This window comes from Crocuta crocuta, unplaced genomic scaffold (genome assembly GCF_008692635.1).
Source record: "Crocuta crocuta isolate KB4526 unplaced genomic scaffold, BGI_CrCroc_1.0 scaffold687, whole genome shotgun sequence".
Taxonomy (NCBI): Eukaryota; Metazoa; Chordata; class Mammalia; order Carnivora; family Hyaenidae; genus Crocuta; species Crocuta crocuta.
Genome location: NW_027530182.1, coordinates 4,336,112 through 4,359,008, shown reverse-complemented (window position 1 = coordinate 4,359,008; position 22,897 = coordinate 4,336,112). Strand labels below are relative to the sequence as shown.

The 22,897-nt window shown below is 40.8% G+C and overlaps 2 protein-coding genes across 4 annotated transcripts in view; one reads left to right on the top strand and one right to left on the bottom strand.

Annotated features, from left to right (window-relative positions):
- The window catches only part of SAXO1 (stabilizer of axonemal microtubules 1), a 95,617-nt gene that overhangs the window by 51,192 nt on the left and 21,528 nt on the right, over positions 1–22,897 (top strand). For both annotated transcript variants that reach the window (XM_077765068.1, XM_077765069.1), the window contains exon 2: positions 20,610–20,789. In XM_077765068.1, the coding sequence (XP_077621194.1) occupies positions 20,610–20,789 (180 nt within the window). The remainder of the gene's footprint in view (positions 1–20,609; positions 20,790–22,897) is intronic.
- On the bottom strand, positions 15,918–17,588 carry LOC144232265 (L-lactate dehydrogenase A chain). 2 transcript variants are annotated; one of them, XM_077765067.1, is made up of 2 exons: positions 16,807–17,588; positions 15,918–16,537 (listed from the first exon to the last, which is right to left on the bottom strand). In XM_077765067.1, the coding sequence occupies exons 1-2, from the start codon at positions 17,491–17,493 to the stop codon at positions 16,376–16,378; spliced, it is 849 nt and encodes a 282-aa protein (XP_077621193.1). In that variant the 5' UTR covers positions 17,494–17,588; the 3' UTR covers positions 15,918–16,375. The 2 variants fall into 2 exon arrangements, with proteins under 2 accessions (XP_077621193.1, XP_077621192.1); XM_077765066.1 differs by having other exon boundaries at positions 16,321–17,588.

Here is a 22,897-nt window from a genome sequence, read left to right as displayed (position 1 = left end):
CATCCGTATCAGTATCCATGGTTACCCCCACATGCATCCACCACCACCATGGTTACCCAAATAGTGATGATCAATTTCCCTCATTTCTATTGCATTTATAGAAATGAGAAAGCGCATTCCTTTCTCCATTTATATGTGTATTTATTTCAGTATGGACTCATGGTTCTATTGAATTCAATTAACTTTCACACCATTTTAATCCTTAAATTTTTATATCATTAACTTTGTCAAATTTTATCAAAACATTTATCATTTTATATCATTTATAATTTTTATACTTTTATCAAATTTTCATCAAATTTTTGTATCATTAGCTATCATTTTAATCCTCAGATTTTTCCCAAGTTGAGCACATTCAAGCTCGCCTTTATGTACTCTTGACATATGCCCATCATTTATGAAACATTTCTCTACTTTCTGACACAAGATTGCTAGGCTCATCTAGTATTTTTTATGCCCCAAACATGAAATCAACTTTATTTTCAAACAGCTCTGATCCCTTTTAGTGGAGGATGATACTAAGAAACCAAGATCTGATTGCTGACTGTACTCATTGCTTCTGAACACAAACATGTGTATACATGTAAATATGTATCTATATTATACATGTACACAGAAATAGAGAAAATAAATACCCATCAGTTCATGCCAGTACTATCAATTCTTTTTTCGAAAAATATAATTTATTGTCAAATTGGTTTCCATACAACATCCAGTGCCGATCCCAACAAGTGCCCTCCTCACTACCCATCACCCACTTTCCCCTCTCCCTCACCCCCCATCAACCCTCAATTTGTTCTCAGCCAATACTATCGATTCTAATTCGACAGCTCAGATGTTCTGATTGCCTTCTTTATATTTTTACAAATCCCTACTCAAAGTGAGAAAACTGGCTCCTTTTATCCTCATATATTTACTTACTGATTCAATATGATGGACGCTGCTCACTATTCTGACTGCCTCTTCTGTCTGCCACCTTCTTACCTCCAATCCCTGACTACCTGCTTTGTTGCCTGTGGGGACACACTACCACCAATGTCTTGATGAGGCATGAGGGTCCCCTTTTCCTGAGCACCAATGTCAACAAGTAGAGATAGGAAGTAATATATGTGTGCTTTTATCAGGGAATGGGTACCTTTGTTTCTAACCTCAACACCCAGCATGGTATATGGTGTGGAATTCACAAATCTTCTGCTTTGTGAATGATGTGTGAATGGATCAATAAAGAGGCAGATGTAGGAGTAAACAATGAATGAGTAAACAAATGTACTGTGCATTGTTTAATTTGTGAATGCTATGTTGGGGTTTTTAGAGGATGAGGATGAGGCCAAATGATCTACTCTATCCAAGAAGATTTCTGTGTCTTGTCACCCTTGAAAGCAGCTTTGGATGGCTACAGAGGAAAGGGACCAGATCTGGGGATCTGCTGAAGCGGCCAGAGGAACTGAATAAATGCTAGCTTGGAGTCAGTTGACAGGACAAGGCTTGTCTTTGCATCCAGTGCTCCAGGTACATGAGGACCCTTCAATCAGCAGGTGAAATGATTAGAACAAGTGCAAGGCACGATCTGAGCTTAGTCAGTTTCATTTTATTTGAGATTCGTGTGTGTGTGTGTGTGTGTGTGTGTTGTATATTAGAGCTAATTAATACAATGCAATACTGCAGGCTAATTAGTTCCCATGCACTTACTTGTTTTCTGGAATTCCATTTGGCTTGGAGTTTTCCATGACATCCTCTTCCAACTCTACTGGAATGTGCAACATCATGGCAACTGTGTTGATTGCTAGTCTAAAGGTGCCAGTGCTTTAGAAGCAGGGATTCCTCTCTAATAGTGTAAATAAACATGCATGATTTTAGTTGGGTGGATACTTAAAACCTGTTATCCCCCCCTTAGAGTTTTTACTAATCCATAATATGGTAACCACACATACTATGGGGACAACACATAAATATAGTTTATATTTTGTTAGAATCATTTTGAGAACAGGTTCTGTTGGGTAGCCACTCCCGTTACTCTCCAAACCACATCTCTCTTGCCCGGTGTCCACTCTGGTGACCAAGAAGCCAAACCCTTGACTTGGCAGCTCCTCTTGCAGTCAGGGGGTGGATTTATGACCTCATTCCAGTCACCAGAAGGCTTATGGACAGTAGTTTCCACTTTTCTTTAGTTGCAGAGGGTGAAATTCCCAGTACCTGGGGCTGCTGATACTGTGTTTTCTCAGTGAACTTGGTCTCATAGAATGTCCTCTGTGTTGGAAACATTCTCCTCCTTAGATCCTGAAGGATTCGAGGTTTAACCTAGTGTGAGTACAAAGAGGAGAAAAAGAGGGGAAGAGAAAAGCTGGAGAATGTAAGGACCGATGGAATTTGGTAGAAGCTGGGGGAGGCCTAGCCTTGGCCCCTCACACTACTTAAAGGTTCCAAGAAGGAGACCCAGGTCCATTCCCTTGTGAGTGCACTTGTGTGGCTCTTGTGGGTGGTCTCTGTAGCTTCTGGGGTCTTAGCGCAGTATGACTGAACCTCAGGCTTGAAGTGTTTTCTATGCCTTTTGGTCATTGTGAAGGTTAAGGGAGATAATACACATAAAGAGTTAAGATCTGTGCCTGGCACATAGTGCTTAATAAATAATAGTGATTTGTAAATGTTAACTATTCATCTTGTTATCTCTGAAAGTGTACAAATCTAGTACACATTTTATATCTTTATGAACAGAAGGCAAAGGTCTCATGGAGAACAGTGACAGCTGGTCTGATAGAACTATATGGTGTTTGTTTCTTCCGTGATGAGAGATGAAAAAAAGATTATAGAGAACCAAGAATTTTATTTTGTTGAAAAAAAGTCTCTTGTAAAGAAGAGCTATCTTCTACCAGAAATCAAGAATGGACTTAACACCCTTGGTGTGTGTATATCTGCCTGTTCTCTCCTAACACCTCCTCATTCCCTAGAACTTTGCCAGCATCTGGGAGGTCCAGTAAGAAATGGTCTTTAAATCCTCTGCATTCTTCCAGAAGCCCAAGGGGTTTAACGAGTTCTGATTTTAGCTAAAACACAAACCAGAAAAAAAAAAAAGTACGATTTCTGTAACTTGGTCCTTTATGCCAGAAATATTTGCGTGTTTGTCAAATAACAAGGCATAACCTGAATTTTCTGTTATTACTTATTGGGCAATCAGTATAAAGCAGGATATTTCTTCAGAGATAAGCAAGTGGGTTGATGTTAATACATCTGATAACATTGTATTTCATTTAATGAGTGGGTTTCACACACTAGCAGTAAACTTTACTAGCAGTAAACTTTAAATGCTGGAGAAAAGAATATATTGAAAAAGTACAGTTGGAAAGAGGGGATATAAAAATTTTCCCTTTAAGCTAAATATCTGAGAAATCGAGAAAGATCATTAACAAAATCAGAGACCACTTCACCATATTGAATTATTAACACCCAGCACAGTGAAATAATTTTATTATAGCTGCTCAGCTGTGGTAATAATTAAACTCAAATTTAGCCTCCTGCTTTTTGGGGGGTGAAGGGGGTGTCTCCCAGGGACTTCAGTCTCTAAGTATCAAATGCTTATTTAAAAATATTTATGGTACATGGAAGAATAAATTTAGTGCAATAAAGCTATTTTTCTATAATCATTCCACTCATTGTTTAAATTACTTTTCTTTCTCTTTAAGGATATTATAGGAGATTTGGCTCAAATTTTGAAAAGCTACTTAGAGGCAGAGAGAAAAAAATGTAGATTAATAATAGCAAATCTTTTTTGATGAAGGATATAACAGCTGTTGAAATTTTGGTATTAGTTGAAATTCCAAAGGTTTCGAGAATTCAAGCAAACAGCAGTGGGGCATGGGGAATGCGAATTAATGATCATCAAGTCAGTGGTTAATGAGCAAGTGATGGAGAAAATCCTTACTGTGGGAATGAGGCATTGGCTACTAGATTCAGATCTGTATGTGTGTATGTCTTTCTCTGCCACTTACTGCTTGGAAGGACAAAAGTGTCTACTCAGGTGGGAAATGGTATTGGGTAGGAAGTCTGGGGCAGGAGAGAACTGATGTAAGTCATCTCTTCTCTATTATCCGCAGCATGAGATAGGTCCATGATTAGAGAAAGAAAGTCCCCCAGAGACTTTGACAGAGCAAGACCTTTCCCTTGAAAATCTGACATGGAGGCTTAAAGTACCTCAGCTCCAAGTTTTGGGCTCAAGGCTGTGGGACAGCTATAAACACTGTGGGTAATTCACAGTAATTCATAGGGCACTGGACAGCTCTCAGGCCTTTCAGCAACCTTGTATAGGACATAAAAACATGGTTGTATCCTGGAGATGGGATGTCAGGATGCTATTCTGAAGGAGATGGAAGGCAACTATGCCTGGAGTCCTGCTTGATAGACCTTGGGCCCCACTCAAGCTGTTGCCAGTTCACGCTGAAACTCAAAGTTGAGATGGAGGGCTGTGATGGATGCTCAGGTACATAGGTTTAGGAGTGGTCGCAGTACACTTCAGCCAATGGCTAAGTGTTCTATCTGTAGACTCATGCAGCACTTCCAGTTCTCTCCCCAGTCTTGAAGCTGAGAGAGAAGGAGGAGCCTTTAAGAACTACTTCAGCTTTGGGTAATCTAACCTCAAAGATGACCGTTCAGGGTAATTCTAGCCAGTCCCTGATCATCTCCGAGAAAGGGGCTATGAAAACACGGCCCTTCATTGCTATTTATGCAAAATGAGAAAAAGGGCATGTGTGGAGGGAGAGAGTATGAAACAAATCAATACATGTGCAGTGGTTGATGTCTGCTGGCTGGTGGAAACTGACATGGTGTATAGTAGTATAACTGTTGTCTTTCTCCCTTAATTAATTATAGGAGACATTTAACATGTTGAACATCAAGCCAAACATCTGGGGTTTTATGAGTGGTGGCGTTTATCCAACTTTTGACTCTCTCTGCTTTCCAAGTAAGATCTATGCTCAATGGGTACCATTTACTCTGAAATGTTGTAAGTCAGAGGCCACCCAACCCCTAGTTCCGAGCACTGTGATTGTGGGAAGAAAAGGATCTCAGATTCTGAGCAATTAACTTGAATTTTCCTCAGAAAGGAACTGGATATGATGCAATGAGCGTATCCATATGCAATGAGCATATCTTGAGGAGTCAGCAAAACTGGCCCTCGACCTTGTTTTACCCACCAATTATTCTGTGAGATTGACCAAGTCTTGAGCTCCCTGGCCTTGCTCCCTCATGTGGGATATTGGAAAAGGGTTAGTAATTTCTGTCCTGCTTAGCTTGTAGGGTTTCAGGAAGAAAGAGACCACGTGGAGAAGTTCTGTAAACTCTACATGTTTTACACATTGGTCATCTAGCCATCCAAAAACATTTTCGTAAGCAGGTAGGTGTTCCANGTAGTCTGGGCAGCAAATAAGCAAGCTGCTGCTGCTGCTTCTTGACAAATGCTACAATAAGAGTGACCACAGAGTGTTATGCAGGCAAAGGAATCTTGGGTAGGGGTCAGGTGGTGGTGGATTGAGGATAGTTAATGTTCTAAGATAGAGATTAAAGAGGCTTTGGTTGTTTTTGCAATGCCTGAAAGAGAGCCTTGGGAAGGTTTGTTTAACACAGCTGTCGGGTTTCATCCAAAATTCACAAGGTACTTAATAGATTTTTTGAGAAGACAGTGAAACTCCAGTTAAGTATGTGAGCTTGCTGCTTTTTGGCTGGAGGACACCAAAAGGCCATGTGGGAACAAGCCCAGTGCAGCTGACACAAACTTCAGAGTGTGAGAAGGGAAGCTTCCTTCACTTGTTGGCTCTGCACTTATCATCAGCTTAAATCAAAATCCTGTTTTGTCCCAGGTGGTTGGACCAATGCCCTATTAGCCTCAAGGGAACTCTTGCTTAAGCAGATACACACTTGTTTCATGTAGGCCCTACTACTTAGGGGTTTGTTTTAATATTTCTTTAATTAAAAAAATTAATCTAAAAAAAAGAAAACGAAAATAGAGCAGTGAACCAAATCCAATGTATGTATCTCCCAGCATCAATAATTATCAACATTTTGTCACATTTGGTTCATCCAGTTACAAATGTCTTGTCATTTCACCCCTGTATACTTAATTATGCATCTCTAAAAGTGTGGACATTTTCTTGTATAATCACGATGTCATGATCACATCTAAAATTTAGGGAATTTTAGAAACTTTTTCTTGTTCTTTTTCTTCCCTAACATTTTATTATGAAAAATTTCAAGCATCCAACAAAGTTAAAGATTTTATAGTGAATGGCTGTATATCCCCTTCCTAGATTCTGTCATTAACATTGACATATCTTTCCATCTATTCATCCTATTATCCATCCATCCATCCATCCACCCATCTTATTTTAAGTATTTCAAAGTAAATCACAGAAATCAGTAACTTCTCCCCTAAACAGTTCAGCATTCATATCATTAGCAGCAGGTTAATATTTTTGTCCTTTTTCTTCTTTTGAGGTAAATTTACAATGAAATTCACAAATCTTGAGTTGGTGTTTGCTGACAAACTCAAGTGTCTGTGTAACCCAAATCCATATCCTATCTGGAACATTACCAACACTTCAGAAAGTTCCTGCATTCCCCTTCCTAACTCCTTCTCTTGCTCCCTGTGGTAACCACCATTCTGATTTTCCCCTACTAAAGATCAGTTCCTCTTGTTTTATTTTTTATTTTTTTTTAATGTTTTATTTACTTCTGAGAGAGAGAGAGAGAGAGAATGAGCAGGGGAGGGTCAGAGAGAGAGGGAGACAAAGAATCCAAAGACAGACTCCAGACTCTGAGCTGTCAGCACAGAGCCTGATGCGGGGCTTGAACCCACGAACTATGAGATCATGAGCTAAGTCAAAGTTGGACGTTTAACTGACTGAGCCACCCGGGCGCCCTCAGTTCCTCTTGTTTTAAAATTTCACATAAATAGAATTGTAAAGTATGTATTCTTTTGATTGGTTCTTCTTCCACTCAGAATGTTCTTGAGGTTCATCCCTGCTACTGTGTGACTACCAAGTAGCTTGTTCCTTTTTATTGCTGAGTACTATTCCAGTGAATGATGATACCACAGTTTACCTGGTCTCCTACTGATGAATGCCTGGTCTGTTTCTAGTTTGGGTTAAATAAGGAAAGCTTCTATGAACATTCTTGATCAACTCCTTTTATTTTTACTTAAAATGTTTTTTAACTTTTAAAATTTTTATTATTTTTAATGTAGTTTATTGTCAAGTTGGTTTCCATATAATACCCATTGCTCATCCCAACAAGTGCCCTCCTAAGTGCCCATCACCCATTTTCTCTTCTCTCCCATCCCCCATCAACTCTCAGTTTGTTCTCAGTATTTAAGAGTCTCTTATGGTTTGTCTCCCTCCCTCTGTAACTTTTATTTCCCCCTTCCCCTCCCATGTCTTCTGTTAAGTTTCTCCTGATCCACATATGAGTGAAAACATATCGTATCTGTCTTTCTCTGCCTTATTTCACTTAGCATAGTACCCTCGAGTTCCATCCACATTGCTACAAATGACCAGATTTAATTCTTTCTTATTGCTATGTAGTATTCCGTTGTATATATAAATGTATCTTCTTGATCCATTCGTCAGCTGATGGATATTTTGGCTCTTTCCATGATTTGGCTATTATTGATAGTGCTGCTATGAACTTTGGGGTACATGTGCCCCTATGCATTAGCACACCTATATTCTTTGGGTAAATTCCTAGCAGTGTTATTGCTGGGTTATAGGGGAGTTCTATTGTTAATTTTTTTTTGCCAATTCTTTTTTTGTGAATAAAAGGTTTTTATTTCTTTGGATAAATTCCTAGGATGGAATTGTTGGACTAGGAGGTAATGCAGCCCATAGAAATGGCCAAAAATTTTGCCAAATGGGCTTGGACCGTTTTGCATTCCTACCAACAATAGAAGACAATTCCAGCTTTTCCACTTAGCCAGGAGTAGGTTTCATCAGTCTTTGTAATCTTAGCAATTTTGGTGTATGTATAGTGGTGTTTTATTGTGGTTTAAACTTGTGCTTCCCTAATGGTGCATGATGTTAAGCACTTTTGTATAGATTATTGTCCATTTGCATATCTTCTTGTGATCTGTCTGTTCACATCTTTGCTTATTATTTTTTGTCTTTATTATTGAGTTATAGATATCTATAGTTATAGATAATCTTTATATATCCTGGATCTCAGTCTTCTACAGGATATCTGTTTTGCAAATATTATTTCAAAGTCTGTGGCTTTCTTCTTTTTTTCCTTAAATAGTTTATTGTCAAGTTGGTTTCCATATAACACCCAGTCCTCATCCCAACAAGTGCCCTCCTCCATGCCCATCACCCTCCTACCCCTCCTCCCCACCCCCATCTGCCCTCAGTTTGTTCTCAGCATTCAAGAGTCTCTCATGGTTTGCCTCCCTCCCTCTCCCCAACTATTTTTCCCCTTCTTCTCCCACTTTGTCCTCGGTTAGCTTCCTCCTAATCCACCTATATGTGCAAACATATGGTATCTGTCCTTCTCTGCCTGACTTATTTTGCTCAGCATAACACCCTCAAGGTCCATCCATGTTGCTACACAAGGCCAGATTTCATTGTTTCTCATTGCCATGTAGTATTCCATGGTATAGATAAACCACATCTTCTTGATCCATTCGTCCGTTGATGGACACTTAGGCTCTTTCCATGTTTTAGCTATTGTGGAGAGTGCTGCTATGAACATTGGGGTACATGTGCCCCTATGCATCAGCACTTCTGTACCCCTTGGGTAAATTCCTAGCAGTGCTACTGCTGGGTCCTAGGGGAGTTCTATTGTTAATTTTTTGAGGAACCTCCATACTGTTTTCCAGAGGGGTTGCACCAGCTTAACATTCCCACCAGCAGCGTAGGAGGGTGTGGCTTTCTTCTTCATAAGTCTTATTTTCTTGATCTTTCCAGGAAATCTTTGCCTTTCCTTAAGTGACAAAGATACTCTCCTGTATGCTCCTCTGAAAGCTATATAATTCTAGATTTCACATCTCAATGTATTATTTAGCTCAAATTGTGTGTGTGTGTGTGTGTGTGTGTGTGTGTGTGTTTTGAGACAGATATTTTAAAACCAATTTCTAGGCTTTGTTTACATGGGAAGCACCACACAATAAGGGCAAACAAATATGAGTATAGCTTCTGGGTTTCCTTTTAAGCAGTTTGTAATTGTCCTCCTGTGTGAGGTCAAAATGGAAAGAACCTAGTCATATATGATACTTGCCCCTGTTCTTGTATGCTTTCAGCAGTCATGTATTGAGTGCCTATCATGAGCCATGCACCAAGGTAATAGTACCTAAGACCCACGTACCAGGAAGGCAGAGTTGAGCAGTATGATACAAACGTGTGTGACTGACGTGTTCTGGAGGTTTGGGAAGTTTTCTTGGAAGGAGGGATTTTTGAGCTAAAACCTGAAGGGAGTGAAGTAGAATGAATAGGAGTAGAGTTCTGGGTGGAATATTGCCAGGACCTCAGCGGGGAAAAGGAGACCTATAGCTCAGCGTGGTGCCTGCCTTCTCCAGAACACAGAAAGTTCTCTAAGAGCTCTCTAAGAGTCAGAAAGAGAAAGAGCCTTGGCTACTGCCATGTTTCTTTCTCCTCTTCCATGTGTCTCTCTCCAAGGCTCAGTGGGGCCATTGCTAATATCCCTTCCCTATATCTCCTAGGGTTGCCTTGACCAATTGTACTTTCTTTAAAAAATTTTTTTAAAAATGTTTATTTATTTTTGAGAGAGACAGAGACAAGTGTGAGCAGGGGAGGGGCAGAGAGAGAGGGAGACACAGAATCTGAAACAGGCTGCAGGTTCTGAGCTGTCAGCACAGAGGCCAATGCGGGGCTCGAACTCAGGGACCATGAGATCATGACCTGAGCTGAAGTTGGACTCCCAACTGACTGACCCACCCAGGCACCCACCCCCCCGTTTTAAAATCTTTTTTAAAAATGTTTATTAATTTTTGAGAGAAAGTGTGAGAGGGGAGGGCCAATTATACTTTCTTGAAGAGGTTTCTCTAATGAATCTAAATACTTTTTCCATAGGAAAAACTCTTCTTCCTTTTGACTGTCAAGGAGAAGGGCCTAAGAAAGCCCATGAGGCACATGTAGCCCTAGACCTATTCTTTGTTGCTCTTGCCAGGCCTCAGTTTTTCCAAGAAGCACTGGCTCTTGCTGCCTTCCCTTCTGTTCACTGAGCCTAAGTGCTCACGACATGCCAGGGCTCCTCTCCTTAGCACCTGCTGTCCCACAGTCCCTCAGCTTCTTGTCTGCCAAGCCAGAGCTCTCCCCAGAGTGCTCAGCACTGCTCCGGAGAGTCCTGACACTGACACGGGCCAGCTGGCCCTCGTGGGCCCTCTTCTCAGCCCCCCTACTCCTGAAAGCAAGTCTGCATTCTTCTCTAATTGCCCGCTGAGCACATTCCCAGAGTGCCCTGTGCACACATCGAACCTGTCTTCCAGCTGCCATCCCACCTCATCTGCTTTCCTTCTCTCGGTGCCCTTGTACTTAGGTGGAGGCCATCCGATTGGTGCTGCTGACTCCCTTCTCTCATCTTGTCTCTTGAACCTCATCCACCTTCCCTTCTCAATCAGTCTCTGGCTCCATCATTTTTTCTTTTCTTTCTTTTTTTTTTTTTTTTTGCTCATCAGAGAATTCCTATCTGCTCATCTGTTCCCTTACCTACAAAGATGATTGGACTTCTACCCACTACTTCCTGATAATGATCACATGGTTGACAATTCTTGTTTACTCTCTGGGTAATGTCTTGGGCTCTGGTTCAAGTTTTCTTGCCACTTTTGCTACCAGATTATTGAGCATGGTGGCCTCTCTCCCTCCGCTTCCTCAGCAGCATCAATACTGTGGTTCCAGACCAGCCACTCTACTAAAGTTGCTTTCTCGTCAACAGAGGAGATGCCTTTTTCTCTGCCCCCAGGCCTTTTGATTCTTCTGTGGCAATTTAACTGTCGAACACTTAAATCTTTTCTTTATTGGACCTTTATGTCACTGAATTTTCTTCTTTTTCCAGTTTCTCCCTCCCCCCCCGCCCCTTGAAACTTCATTGTCCTGCTTCCTAAATCCTAGTGTTCTTCAAGGTTTTGTCCTTATTTTTAATTACTTTCTCTTCTCAGGGACTTCATTTATACTTTTATGGCTTTCTTTGTCATTCCAAATGTTTTCCAAATGTATCATTCCTACAGGTCACCTTTTTCAGCAGAATTCCCTTTCTTCCTTTCCTTCCCTTTTGTTGACTGGTTGATTCATTCATTCATCACCTATCTCCACTTCTCTAGCTTGGTCTCCTTGACAGACATGGGTGATCAATCAAGATGATCTTTCTCCCTAAACTTTTCTGTGACTCAGAATCTCTTCACTGTACCCCCTCACCCCAACATCAGGCACTGTTAGTTCATCATTTGCATCTGACATATTTGTATCAAACAGTCTTCAGATTGCTTGTTCTCCCTCACATATTTAAAGTTTTGGCCTTGCTTTCTGTCACTCAGTCTGATCCCCTGAGAGATGAGTTGCCACCAAAGAATTCTAGTTGATAATCCCTGCTCCAATCCCTAGTACTGTGGGCCGAATATAAGCTGGAGATACTCCTATTTTTCCCACTGTTCTGATTTTTTAAAGATCTATATAAAAGAGGTAGGTAGATAGTATGAGTCCTTTTGTCTCAAGATTGGCTTGAAATATATATCTATGCATGTTCAAAAATGGTCTTATTTAGCAGTTACACAAAGCTCTCTCACTTGTCCCTTTGCTTCTCTGGGTATATTTATACACATGAGAGAAGAAATTTTAGTAAAAAATTTAACTTTACAAACCACTGCAGGTAACATGGACTTCAGGAAAAGCACTGGCTTTACTCATCCCCAGAGGCTACTTGGGTAGCTTTTGGTGAGCCATTCATGTTCAGGGAGAAGACCATTCTAGAGACATGGGTTCTCCTCTGAGATGACTCTGTCTCTAGGAATTTAAAGTTTTTGTTATCATAAACACCATGGATTATTTCTTAACTATCACATGAAAAGATGACTTTTATGACTGGAGGTTTGGAGATCCTTGGCAGCTTCCCACCTCCTACACCAAAAATGCATTTTCTGCTGTTTTCCTCCCTCACACAACAGCTGTGACAGGTCACAGGCTCCCAACTACTGGGAAAAAAGAAAAATGGGCTGCAAATCCTTTAAGAGTATTAAGTTTGAGTTTTAAATTGGATTGTAACTGGAAGTCAATTACGTGGGAGGTGATATGGGACCTGAGGTGAACGCTGCTGCTGACCAGCTGTGTGACCTTATGGTAGTAGCTCAGCATGTCTTGGTCTCAGTGTACACATCTGCATGATGAAGCTGTAGGGCTGACTGATCTTGTGGTTCCTTTTGGATCCAGCATTCCATATTATTTTTTCTGTGGCTGTTAGTGTTGTTTAATGATTTGCCCTTTTTTAGACAACTTAGATTCTGTGGAAAGGTCAGAGTTTTAAAGAGCATTTGGAATTGTACGTATTTATTGGTTTGTATTAGAATAGTTTTGGGGTGCTTGCGAATGAGGAGTGTATCTTGCCTTGGAAGATTCTGAGTGTAGTGAAGGAGAAAGGGCAGGTCAGACAACTGCCTATGAATTGACTGCACTTACATTTACCAGGGCAGCCAGGAAACAGAGGTGTTTAGTATAGGCTGGTATCCCCTGAAGGCACATAGTATATGGCCATGATTAGGAGGACAGACTTCGGAATCAGACAGAATATCTGGAGTTTTAGTCCTCATTTAATTACAGTCTGGCTATATGGCCTTAAGTGAAATAACACCTCCTACAGTCTCAGTTTGATAAAATGGGAATAATAGTGTCTTGCTCATAGCATTGCTGTATTAGATGGGATAATATACAAAAGTCTTAGCCCATGGGGTGGATAGTAATTGCTCAATAAACCTATTAATTTCAGATTGCTTGCCTTGAACTGGGCAAGGCATTTTATCTCTAGTATTTGACTTAATCCACATAATCCTACCAAGTAGAAGTTATCTACGTATTTGGAAGTAATTGAAGTTCAGAAGAGTAAAGTAACTAATTTCCTTAACATTACACAAGCAGTCCATGACAGAGCTAGAGTTGGAAACCAGTTCTTCCCACCTCCAAAGTCCCTTTCTGCCATGTGTGCTGCCTCCTGGAGTGAAGGAGAGCCTTTTTCATTGCCTATGCCAAACTTGGCTCAGGGGAGTCTGAAAAACCATGGTAGAGGCAAGAGAAGTCACTGATATTTATAGATGCTATTCTTTTTACAAATAGGCTATGATCTAAAAGACTATTAGCAGTTTCTTTCTTTGAGAAGTCCGAAGTCATATGAACTAGCTATTACTCATGCAGCTTTATGATGTCAGGAAAAATTGCCATACTTCTCATCATTATGAATATCATGTTGAAAGCTTTTTGCCATGATGAAGATCTGTGTTCTCAGCCACAGAGAGAGAGAGAATGCACAAGTAGGGAGGGAGAGAGGGAGACACACAGAATCCAAAGCAGACTCCAGGCTCTGAGCTGTCAGCACAGAGCCTGATGGCGGGGTTCAAACTCATGAACTGTGAGATCATGACCTGAGCTGAAGTCAGATGCTTAACCCACTGAGCCACTCAGGTGCCCTGAGAATTCTTAACCTGAAAGTTTATAAGGAGATGACTGTGCCAGGTAGTGTGGAAGTGTCCTAAAAGCGGTAGGGACACAGAGCCATGTACACTTAGAGAAGAGAGTGAGTCGTAGCGAGTCGTAGCCATTGACAGTGTGGTGGCATTTTCAAGAGCTTCCTGGGGTGGTGATGGTGGCAGGAATGGTGGTTGGGATGGGCCTTGAAGAAAGAGAAGCATTCTGGAAAAGTGGGAGTGGCAGGGGAGAGAGCAGCTCCAGAGAGCATCACAGATGCCTGAAACTGAAGCGTGGTCCAATGGAGTGGGAAGAATTCGGGAAAACTCAATTTTTCATGTCTTAAGGTCGCTGTTCATGTCACATGGAGGCAGGTCGGAAAACTCCAGGGGGAGACAAGTAGAATATGAGTCAAGGAAAATATTTCTGGGTATTTCTGTCTTTCTTCTGCTTCAAATCCAGCATCGAAGGGCTGGTGGTTCTTTTATCTGTTCCTTCAGATTCTAGATTGTGTTTTCCAAATAAGGAAGCAACTACCGCATGTGGCTCCTGAGCCCTTGAAATGTGGTATTCCTAATGGAGATGTGCTGTGAATATAAAACCCATATTGCATTTTAAAGATGTAGTATGAAAGTAAAATATCTCAAATTTTTATATTGATTGTATGTTGAAATTATATTGAATACATTGGATTAAATAAAATATTTAAAATTAACTTTACCTATTTTTACCATTTTTTAAAAGTTTTTCCAAGTTTATTATTTTGAGAGAAACTGAGACAGCATGAGTGGGGGAGGGGCAGAGAGAGAGGATGAGAGAGAGAATCCCAAGCAGGCTCTGCACTGTCAGCATAGAGCCCAATGTGGGGCTCAAACTCACAAAATTGTGAGATAATGACCTGAGCTGAAACTGAGAGTCAGACGCTGAGCCGACTGAGCCACCCAGGTGCCCCTCTTTTTACCATTTTAATGTGGACACTAGAACATTTAAAATGATATATGTGGCTCCCATGCACGTCTTGCATTCTATCTCTTTCAGATGGTGCTATGCTAGAGGTACTTGTCATATCTTTAAAGTTCTTTCATCCATTCTAGGGTTCCTGGAGACTTAGCTGTCAGGAAATTAACCTGGTCATTCAGATGCAAAAGAAAATTATGTTCTGTCCATGGCTAGACTGTGTACATTGATTTCTGAGCTTCTGATTTTTTCATTAGCATTGTGAGGACATTGGCTCAGGTATTCTCCATGGCCATTTAAAATATTTAATTAAAAAAATTTTATAACTTTTTTAAAAGTTTGAGAGAGAGAATGAATAGGGAAGGGGGTTGGAGAGAGGGAGAGAGAGGATGCCAACTAGGCTCTATATTGTCAGCACAGAGTCCAATGTGGGGCTCAAACTCCCGAATCTTGAGATCATGACCTGAGCTGAAAACAAGAATCAGATGCTTAACCAACTGAGCCGCTCAAGAGCTATCTGATTTTTAAAATTCCATGGTTCTAGCTTGGAGTCAGTGTTCAGAATGAACTATTATTAACCTTTTCTGTGGTCTGTTGAACTGTTCTGTTCTACTACTTCCTTTACCAAATAACAGAAAAAGTCAGGGTTATTTCCCTTTCCCTGTGGTCCTTTAGTAAATTCTGGAGTGGAAAGATTTTAGAGAGTTCTAATAAAGACTTCCTCCTTCCCCTTTGCCCTCTCTGCCTAGTGGCCCATCTAGGCCCATTTGAGCATGTGATCCTGAGCAAGGTAGCCAGAATACAAGTATCAGACAGTTTAAAGAGGTAGCCTTTGGTTCATGACTGTCAGGCCTACTTGAAAATACCCCAGCCATGGTGATTGCATGCACTTTCATTAATCATTGACTAGGTCCACTAAAAATGAAGGATTCAAGTGTTTTCCCTTTTAGGAAAGGGGTGGGCAGACCAATGAGGGGCTATGGTGCTTGATGACTCAAGAGGGATGCTCAGGGTTTTGGGTTATGGGTAAGGAAAGGAGCAGACTCAGGCAATGAAACACTTATTTTTTTTTTTTTTTTGAGAGAGTGTGCACATGTTGAGCATAAGTGGGGAGGGGCAGAGGGAGAGAGAGAATCCCAAGTAGGCTCCATGCTCAACCAAGCCTGTTGTGGGGCTGGATCTCATGACCATGAGATCATGATCTGAGCTGAAATCAAGAATAGGTTGCTTAACCTGCTGAGTCATCCAAAAGAACATTTACTTTCAGATAAGAGTTTCTTTTTTTTTTTTTTTTTTTTTTTCACCTTTTAAAGTTTATTTGGTATTTTAGTTGGTTGGTATGACACTTAGTTGGTTGCATTGTTTATATGCAGATCTTTCGTTTTATATTATATGGCAATGTACACTATATTCTGACTGATATAGTACACAAAATAAGATCCTTTAGAACAGTTATGCACAACATGCAATACTGAATTTACATACTGGATCCCAGGATGTGACTGGCTGGAGGAAAAACAAAAGTTGGACTAGGCGTGTTGGGTGGAAGGAACCAGAAGTAATAGAACACACAGGAAATCCACATCTGGTTTGAACAGCAGCCGCAGCATATGCAGCATTGGCAGTTGTGCGTCTGAGGCGATGGAACTATTTTACGTTAACCAACTCAGGACTCTACAACATAGGTTCCATCCACCGTCTGGATATGGCTGCAAGGTTTTGTGAGCCATTCCAATTTTAACTTTAGGAAACTGATGTTCTTCCTAAGCCCTTTTAACATTACCACTTGAGTAACAGATCCAATAATAAGGACAATATATACAACTTCCAACTAAAATCCTGTCGTAGTCTAGACTGTGAAGTGGTACAATGTTAGAAAACTTTAAAACTGCAGCTCTTTTTGGATCCCCCAAAGTGTATCCGCACTCTTCTTCAAGCGGGCCTCTTCCTCAGGAGTCAGAGTCACCTTCACAACATCTGAGATCCCATTCTGTCCCAAGATGCAAGGGACACTAAGGAAGACATCATCTTTTATTCCATAGAGACCCTTAATCATGGTGGAAATTGGATGCACCCGCCTAAGATTCTTCATTATACTTTCTGCCAAATCTGCCACAGACAGTCCAATGGCCCAGGAAGTGTAGCCTTTCAGTTTGATCACCTCATAGGCACTGTCAACCACCTGTTTGTGAACCTCTTTCCACTGTTCCTTATCTGCATCAGTGCCTAACTCAGGGTGCAGATTCTTCAGGGAGACACCAGCAACATTTACTCCACTCCATACAGGCACACTAGAGTCTCCATGCTCGCCAAGGACCCATCCATGACAGCTTAATGCATGAACTCCCAGCCTTTCCCCCATGAGGTAACGGAACCGGGCTGAATCCAGATTGCAACCACTTCCAATAACACGGTTTTTGGGAAAGCCACTTATCTTCCAAGCCACGTAGGTCAAGATATCCACTGGATTGGAAACAATAAGCAACTTGCAGTTCGGGCTGTATTTCACAACATTAGGAATGATGAACTTAAAGATGTTCACGTTACGCTGGACCAAATTAAGACGGCTCTCTCCCTCTTGCTGACGTGCCCCAGCTGTGATGATAACCAGCTTGGAGTTTGCAGTCACGCTATAGTCTTTGCCAGAGACAATTTTTGGTGTTCTAAGGAACAGGCTGCCATGCTGGAGATCCATCATCTCTCCCTTCAGCTTGTCTTCAATGACATCAACAAGAGCAAGTTCATCTGCCAAGTCCTTCATTAAGATACTGATGGCACAAGCCATGCCAACAGCACCAACCCCAACAACTGTAATCTTATTCTGGGGGGTATGCTCTTCCTTAAGAAGATTCTGAATCAGCTGATCCTTGAGAGTTGCCATCTTGGACTTAGAACCAAAAGGAATCGGGAGTGCACGTCGGGCGGGTGGATGTCGGCGGCGCTAGGTGTTGGGTCCGGACTTGGCGGCAGCGGCTCCCGTACCTCAGATAAGAGTTTCTTAATACTTCAAAGTGAGACAGATTTTAGTTAGCTAGCAGCAAGTCCAATAAAACATGACTCCCTCCCCATAGATAGATACAGATCCATTTAAAGGAACATCAGGGTCTGGGTAGAAGCTTGTTGCTGTACTAAACTTCCCTCTCATGATACCAGTCACAATGTAGTATTTTAGCATTAAATTTATTTTCTTTAGGAATAAGTCTACTTTTTTTTAAAAAAAGTAAAGTAACATTATGGAAAGGGGGGTTATATAACGACAAAGTTTTACTAGTTTAAAAACAAGGGCACTGGAGAGGGAACATATTGCTATGCTCGTAGAGTTGATTTTATTGCAAATGCCTGAATCTAAGTTGTTCTTAATAAAATCTTGACTTTTCTATCAAAGAGTGTGGGTGAATAAAATATATTTGCAGAGACATTTTTGGTAGCCAGCAGTTCTTGGTTTTTGATTTGAGGTTTGTAGGAATCCTTAAATGATCAGGTATTAATTGGGCTCAGAATGAAAGCTCAGATAATTGGACAGATTGTGAACACACAAACAGTAATAATATCTAATGTTTACATATTATGGGGTATGGTTATTTTGTTTACTATGCAAACACAACAATTATCTCTTGGGTGGATGGAAGATTAAAGCACTCATCAACTTATGTACCATGATTAGGGCATATTTTATTAAATATATAAAATGTTAAATACATAATCATCTTTGAGTGCAAAATGTCAACACTGTGAATTTTGAAAAAGGAAACCTAAACTTTTATTGTACATATTTAATACTGCAATTAAGACATTCATACAATAAGGACAGCATATTTATGAAAGATTTCCTTATAGGTAATTAGGAGAATCTAAAATATTTACCATGAACCAGTAGTACTTCTGTAATAACAAACAAAAAGTAGGGCACCTGGCTGGCTCAGTCAGTGGAAGTTGCACCTCTTGACCTTGGAGTTGTGAGTTTGAGCCCCATGTTGGGTGTAGAGATTACTTTAAAATTGTAAAGATAAAATGTGGCAAGTTTATGCCCTCTTAAGGCTTTTCCGATATACAAACCTACAAATGTGAAGAAGGCAAACAGGGGATCTCTTTAAAGGTACTTGTTAATATGCAGTTCTAGCCATCTGAACCATACAGGTATTGATTATTTTCTCTAGAACTTGGGAGGTTGAAGAGAAGTACGTAATAACAGCAGTGGTGGCAGCCACATTTATGTAAAGGGTTGAACTTACTAACAACAGGAATAGCATGTTAATTGTTGCCTGGAAAATAGCTTTAATTAGAACAGTGATGAATTCTCTGTATGTCAGTTTCTCTCTTTCTCTTCCTCTTACAAATTTTTTCAATGTTTACTTTTTTTGAAGGAGAGAGAGGCAGAGCATGAAAGGGGAAGAGCAGAGAGACAGGGAAACACAGAATCTGAAGCAGGTTCCAGGCTGAGCTGTCAGCACAAAGCCTGACTTGGGGCTCGAATTCACAAACTGTGAGATCATGACCCAAGATGAAGTTAGATGCTTAACCGACTAAGCCACCCAGGTGCCCCCCTCAGACCCCTTAAAATTTTTTTAATGTTTTATTTTTTGTTTCGAGAAGTCTGTGTATTTTAGTTTCTCTATTTAAAATCAGTGTAAAAAAATTTTAAAATATGCTATTCCTTGATATAACAAAGTTGGAAATCACCAACAGTTTTGTTGATGTGCTGTTGCCTGAAGATGAGAGGTGCCCCCAACTGGTTTGTAAGAATCGTATATGGGCATATGAATAATTGATATACTACTTAGGTTTTGAAAGCTCAAAGAGCTGCTCTCTGTCTAGCAGTAAGTAGAATAATAGGGTTCATGTATTACCATGCATGTAAGATGGGAAAACTCACTGTCAACCATTTATTGACAGCCTACTGTGTCCCAGGCAGGCTGAGGGGCTATAGCAGTGAACAAGGTAAAAAAGGTACTAAGCTTGGTAGATGAGACCGATAATGAACAAACTCACCAACAAACCAGCTGATGACAGCAATACATGATGGGAAATCCATACACCAGAATGAGAGAGAGAACCTTATGCAAGGGGAGGGCTGCTGGGCATATGGAAGGTAGAAGATAACCAGTGGAAGTCTTTCTATGGAAGCAAGAGTTAAAGTGAGAGCTAAAAGAAGAAATGAGCCAGACTTTCAATGTGAAACAGGTTCACACAGTCAGTGGTGTGTAGTGTACTTGGAACGGAGGTGGTTTTGCTCTGTGTGATGCCACTTGTATGGAAAGGTGGTAATCTGAATTGATCCAGGAACCAGCCTGTTGGAAAGCTCTGGTTTGGAGCACACTGTCTGGTCAGGTCTTGAGCCCCAACTGCTGGCTGATTGGGAGGCCCAGGGAGATCTGGGGGGGGGGGTGCAGCTTGGAGGAGCACTCAAAGGTCTCAGGGCCACAATGATTTACCTACCATGGTATGGAAGTATTTCATATTTGTTTTATTTTTTAACTTTATTTATTTATTTTTGAGAGAGTGAGAGCAAGAGAGCACAAGCAGGGGAGGGGCAGAGAGAGAGAGAGAGAGAGGGAGGAGACAGGAGACTGAGAATTCCAAGCAGGCTCTGTGCTATTAGTGCAGAGCCTGATGTGGGGCTCAAACTCACAAACCATGAGACTGTGACCTGAGCTGAAATCCAGATCTTAACTGACTGAGGTACCCAGGAGCCCCGGAAATATTTCATATCTAAACAAGCAGCAGGGCGTCTATAGTAGCTGAACATCAGTCATGCTTGTGTGTAATTTATGATTTTAAGGGATTTTGATGATTAACCAATTGTAGTTATACATCATTAAAAAAATTCTGGCCACTTGATAGTTTAGGAGAGAAAAGGAAAGGTTGAGTTCCTGTTTTCAGTGCTGGCAGTCTTGATTTTCAAGGCTGGGATCCCATTTTGAGAAGGTAGCATTGTTAACTTGTGTATGTATTCTTTCCAAGAAGGGAAAAGACCTAACTTTATGTCTTTTTTTATAGGCGGCATCACTGTCCACATCTCCCTACCAAGATTTACGAAAAAATAGAGAAACCATGTCTTCTGTCCGAATACACCGAGAACTACCCTCCCCATCACTCTTACCTGCCCAGAGAATCCTTCAAGCCCAAGCTGGAGTACCAGAAAGGGTCTGTGCCCATGGAAGGTTTGACTACGTCAAGGTGAGTGCAAGTAGAATAAATATATGAATGCACACTAATGGAGTAATGTCAGTGCAGATGTACAGTATTAATATAATGTTCAATATTAGTGCATCAATAAAGCAATGTAATATGTGGTATCAAGGCCTTTAATGTTAACGTGCTATATCTCAGAAATAAAATTTTGCATTTATTAGCCAGCTCAGTTTTTTCCAACCTTTTCTTCCAGAGAAAGAATTGTTACTTGCTGGTGTAGAGGTGAGGAAGGCTAAAATGATCTACATAGCAAAGGGTTGGAGATTAAGTAAAGTATAAAGGGATGAAATGGTGGGCTGTCTGCTTCTGAAAAGAGAGTTTTGGGTTTTGGTGCCAAAGCTCCAGGACAGCTCGGGCAGTGTGGTAACAGTGGTAGTAGTGAAAAAACTTGATGATACAGAGGGAGCTCTTTGGAAATTATGTTGTAGACTTTGAATTGAGGTTCCCTTGAATGTTCTTCAAGAATGAACAAAGACTATAGTTGACCCTTAAACAACATAGGTTTGAATTGCATGGGTCCATTTACATGTGGATTTTTTCTGATAAATACAGTACTGTAAATGTACTTTCTCTTATGATTTTCTTCATAACATTTTGTTTTCTCTAGCTTATTTTTTTATTAAAAATTTTTAATGTTTATTTTTGAGAGTGAGAGACAGAGTGCGAGTGGAGGAGGGGCAGAGAGACTGGAAGACAGAATATGAAGTAAGCTCTGGGCTCTGAGCTGTCAGCATGGAGCCCGATGTGGGGCTTGAACCCACCAACTCTGAGATCATGATCTGAGTCAAAGTCAGATGCTTAATTGATTGAGCCACCTGATTGAATAAGCCAGGTGCCGCTCTAGCTTATTTTATTATAAGAATGTAGTATATAATACATATCGTATATAAAATACGTTAATTGACTGTTATTGGTAAGGCTTCTGGTCAACAGTAAGCTATAAACAGTTTGTTTTGGGGAACCAAAAGTTATATGTGGATTTTTGACTGCATAGGAGGTCAGCATCCCTTACCTCTGCATTGTTCAAAGGTCAGTGGTATTTCCTTTTAAATTGCTCTTGGCTTCCAAACTCACATTATTTAGAGAATCCAGTTTAGAGACTGAAACACCTGGCTCACAGTGTATTATGGTTGCAGAAGTATCTATATTGAGAGGGTGGGGAAACTGATCAATTTCAGGTCTGTTCTACATATTGTCAGACTAGCTAGAATCTGCCACTGACAACTTGGTTGTCAACTTGGATCTCTGGGTGGTGACCTGTGATTGGTGACCCAGTGGAGTAGAAACATCTTTGAGTGCAGTTGGGCAGTGTCCCAAATGTGTAGTTAGTCCCCAAATGAGACTTGACAGAGGGATGCCTTCTCTGTCCCTACATTCCTCTTCCCTACAGGGCAGGATTGCTGGGAGGTGGAGATCATAGAGTATGTAAATTTTTCCAGCACAGCGCCTGCACATTACAGGACGCAAGACCTGGTAAATCTTCTTCCTATTGCTCCCCCGTTGCTCATAATTTTGTGCTTTCCTAGTAAAGATCCCAGATGACCCAGTTGAAGCAGAACGGCTCTAAGTCATTCTGCCTCCAGGTTTTCCCCACAATAGGCCTGGAAACATCCTCTTTTGAGATTGTAGCGTAGAGGCATGAAGTATTCCTACAAAAAGCTGCTATGCTCTAGATCCAAAGGAAGTCCATGTGTGGGTTATGGGGCAGAAAGACCCATAAAGAGAGAAATGAAGCCAAAAGATTCCTGAGTATGGTGGCAAGTAGTAGACACGGGCAACCTGAGGTGGGAAGGAGTTGAGGGTCTCATCTGATGTATGGCTTGAATCAGATCACTTTTATGCTAGACAGATATCTTCATATGACTTGGTTTAAGCACAGTGTTTGAGTACTAAAAATATTACATTTTATGCAACCTGTTTTTCCAATCTGTGGCTTATGAAACAATATGAGTTTGGGATTTATTTTACCAAGAAAACAGCGGTCTTAGAATTCTAAGAATCTAAAGACCACAACAAGAGATGTGGACCATTCCCAAGCCCTGCTTTTCCTTTTAAGAAATCATGGTCATTGCTGATGAAAAGTCCTAGGTATA

Coding starts and splice junctions, on each gene's coding strand:
- LOC144232265 (XM_077765066.1), bottom strand. CDS start 17,493: ATGGCAACTCTCAAGGATCAGCTGATTCAGAATCTTCTTAAGGAAGAG.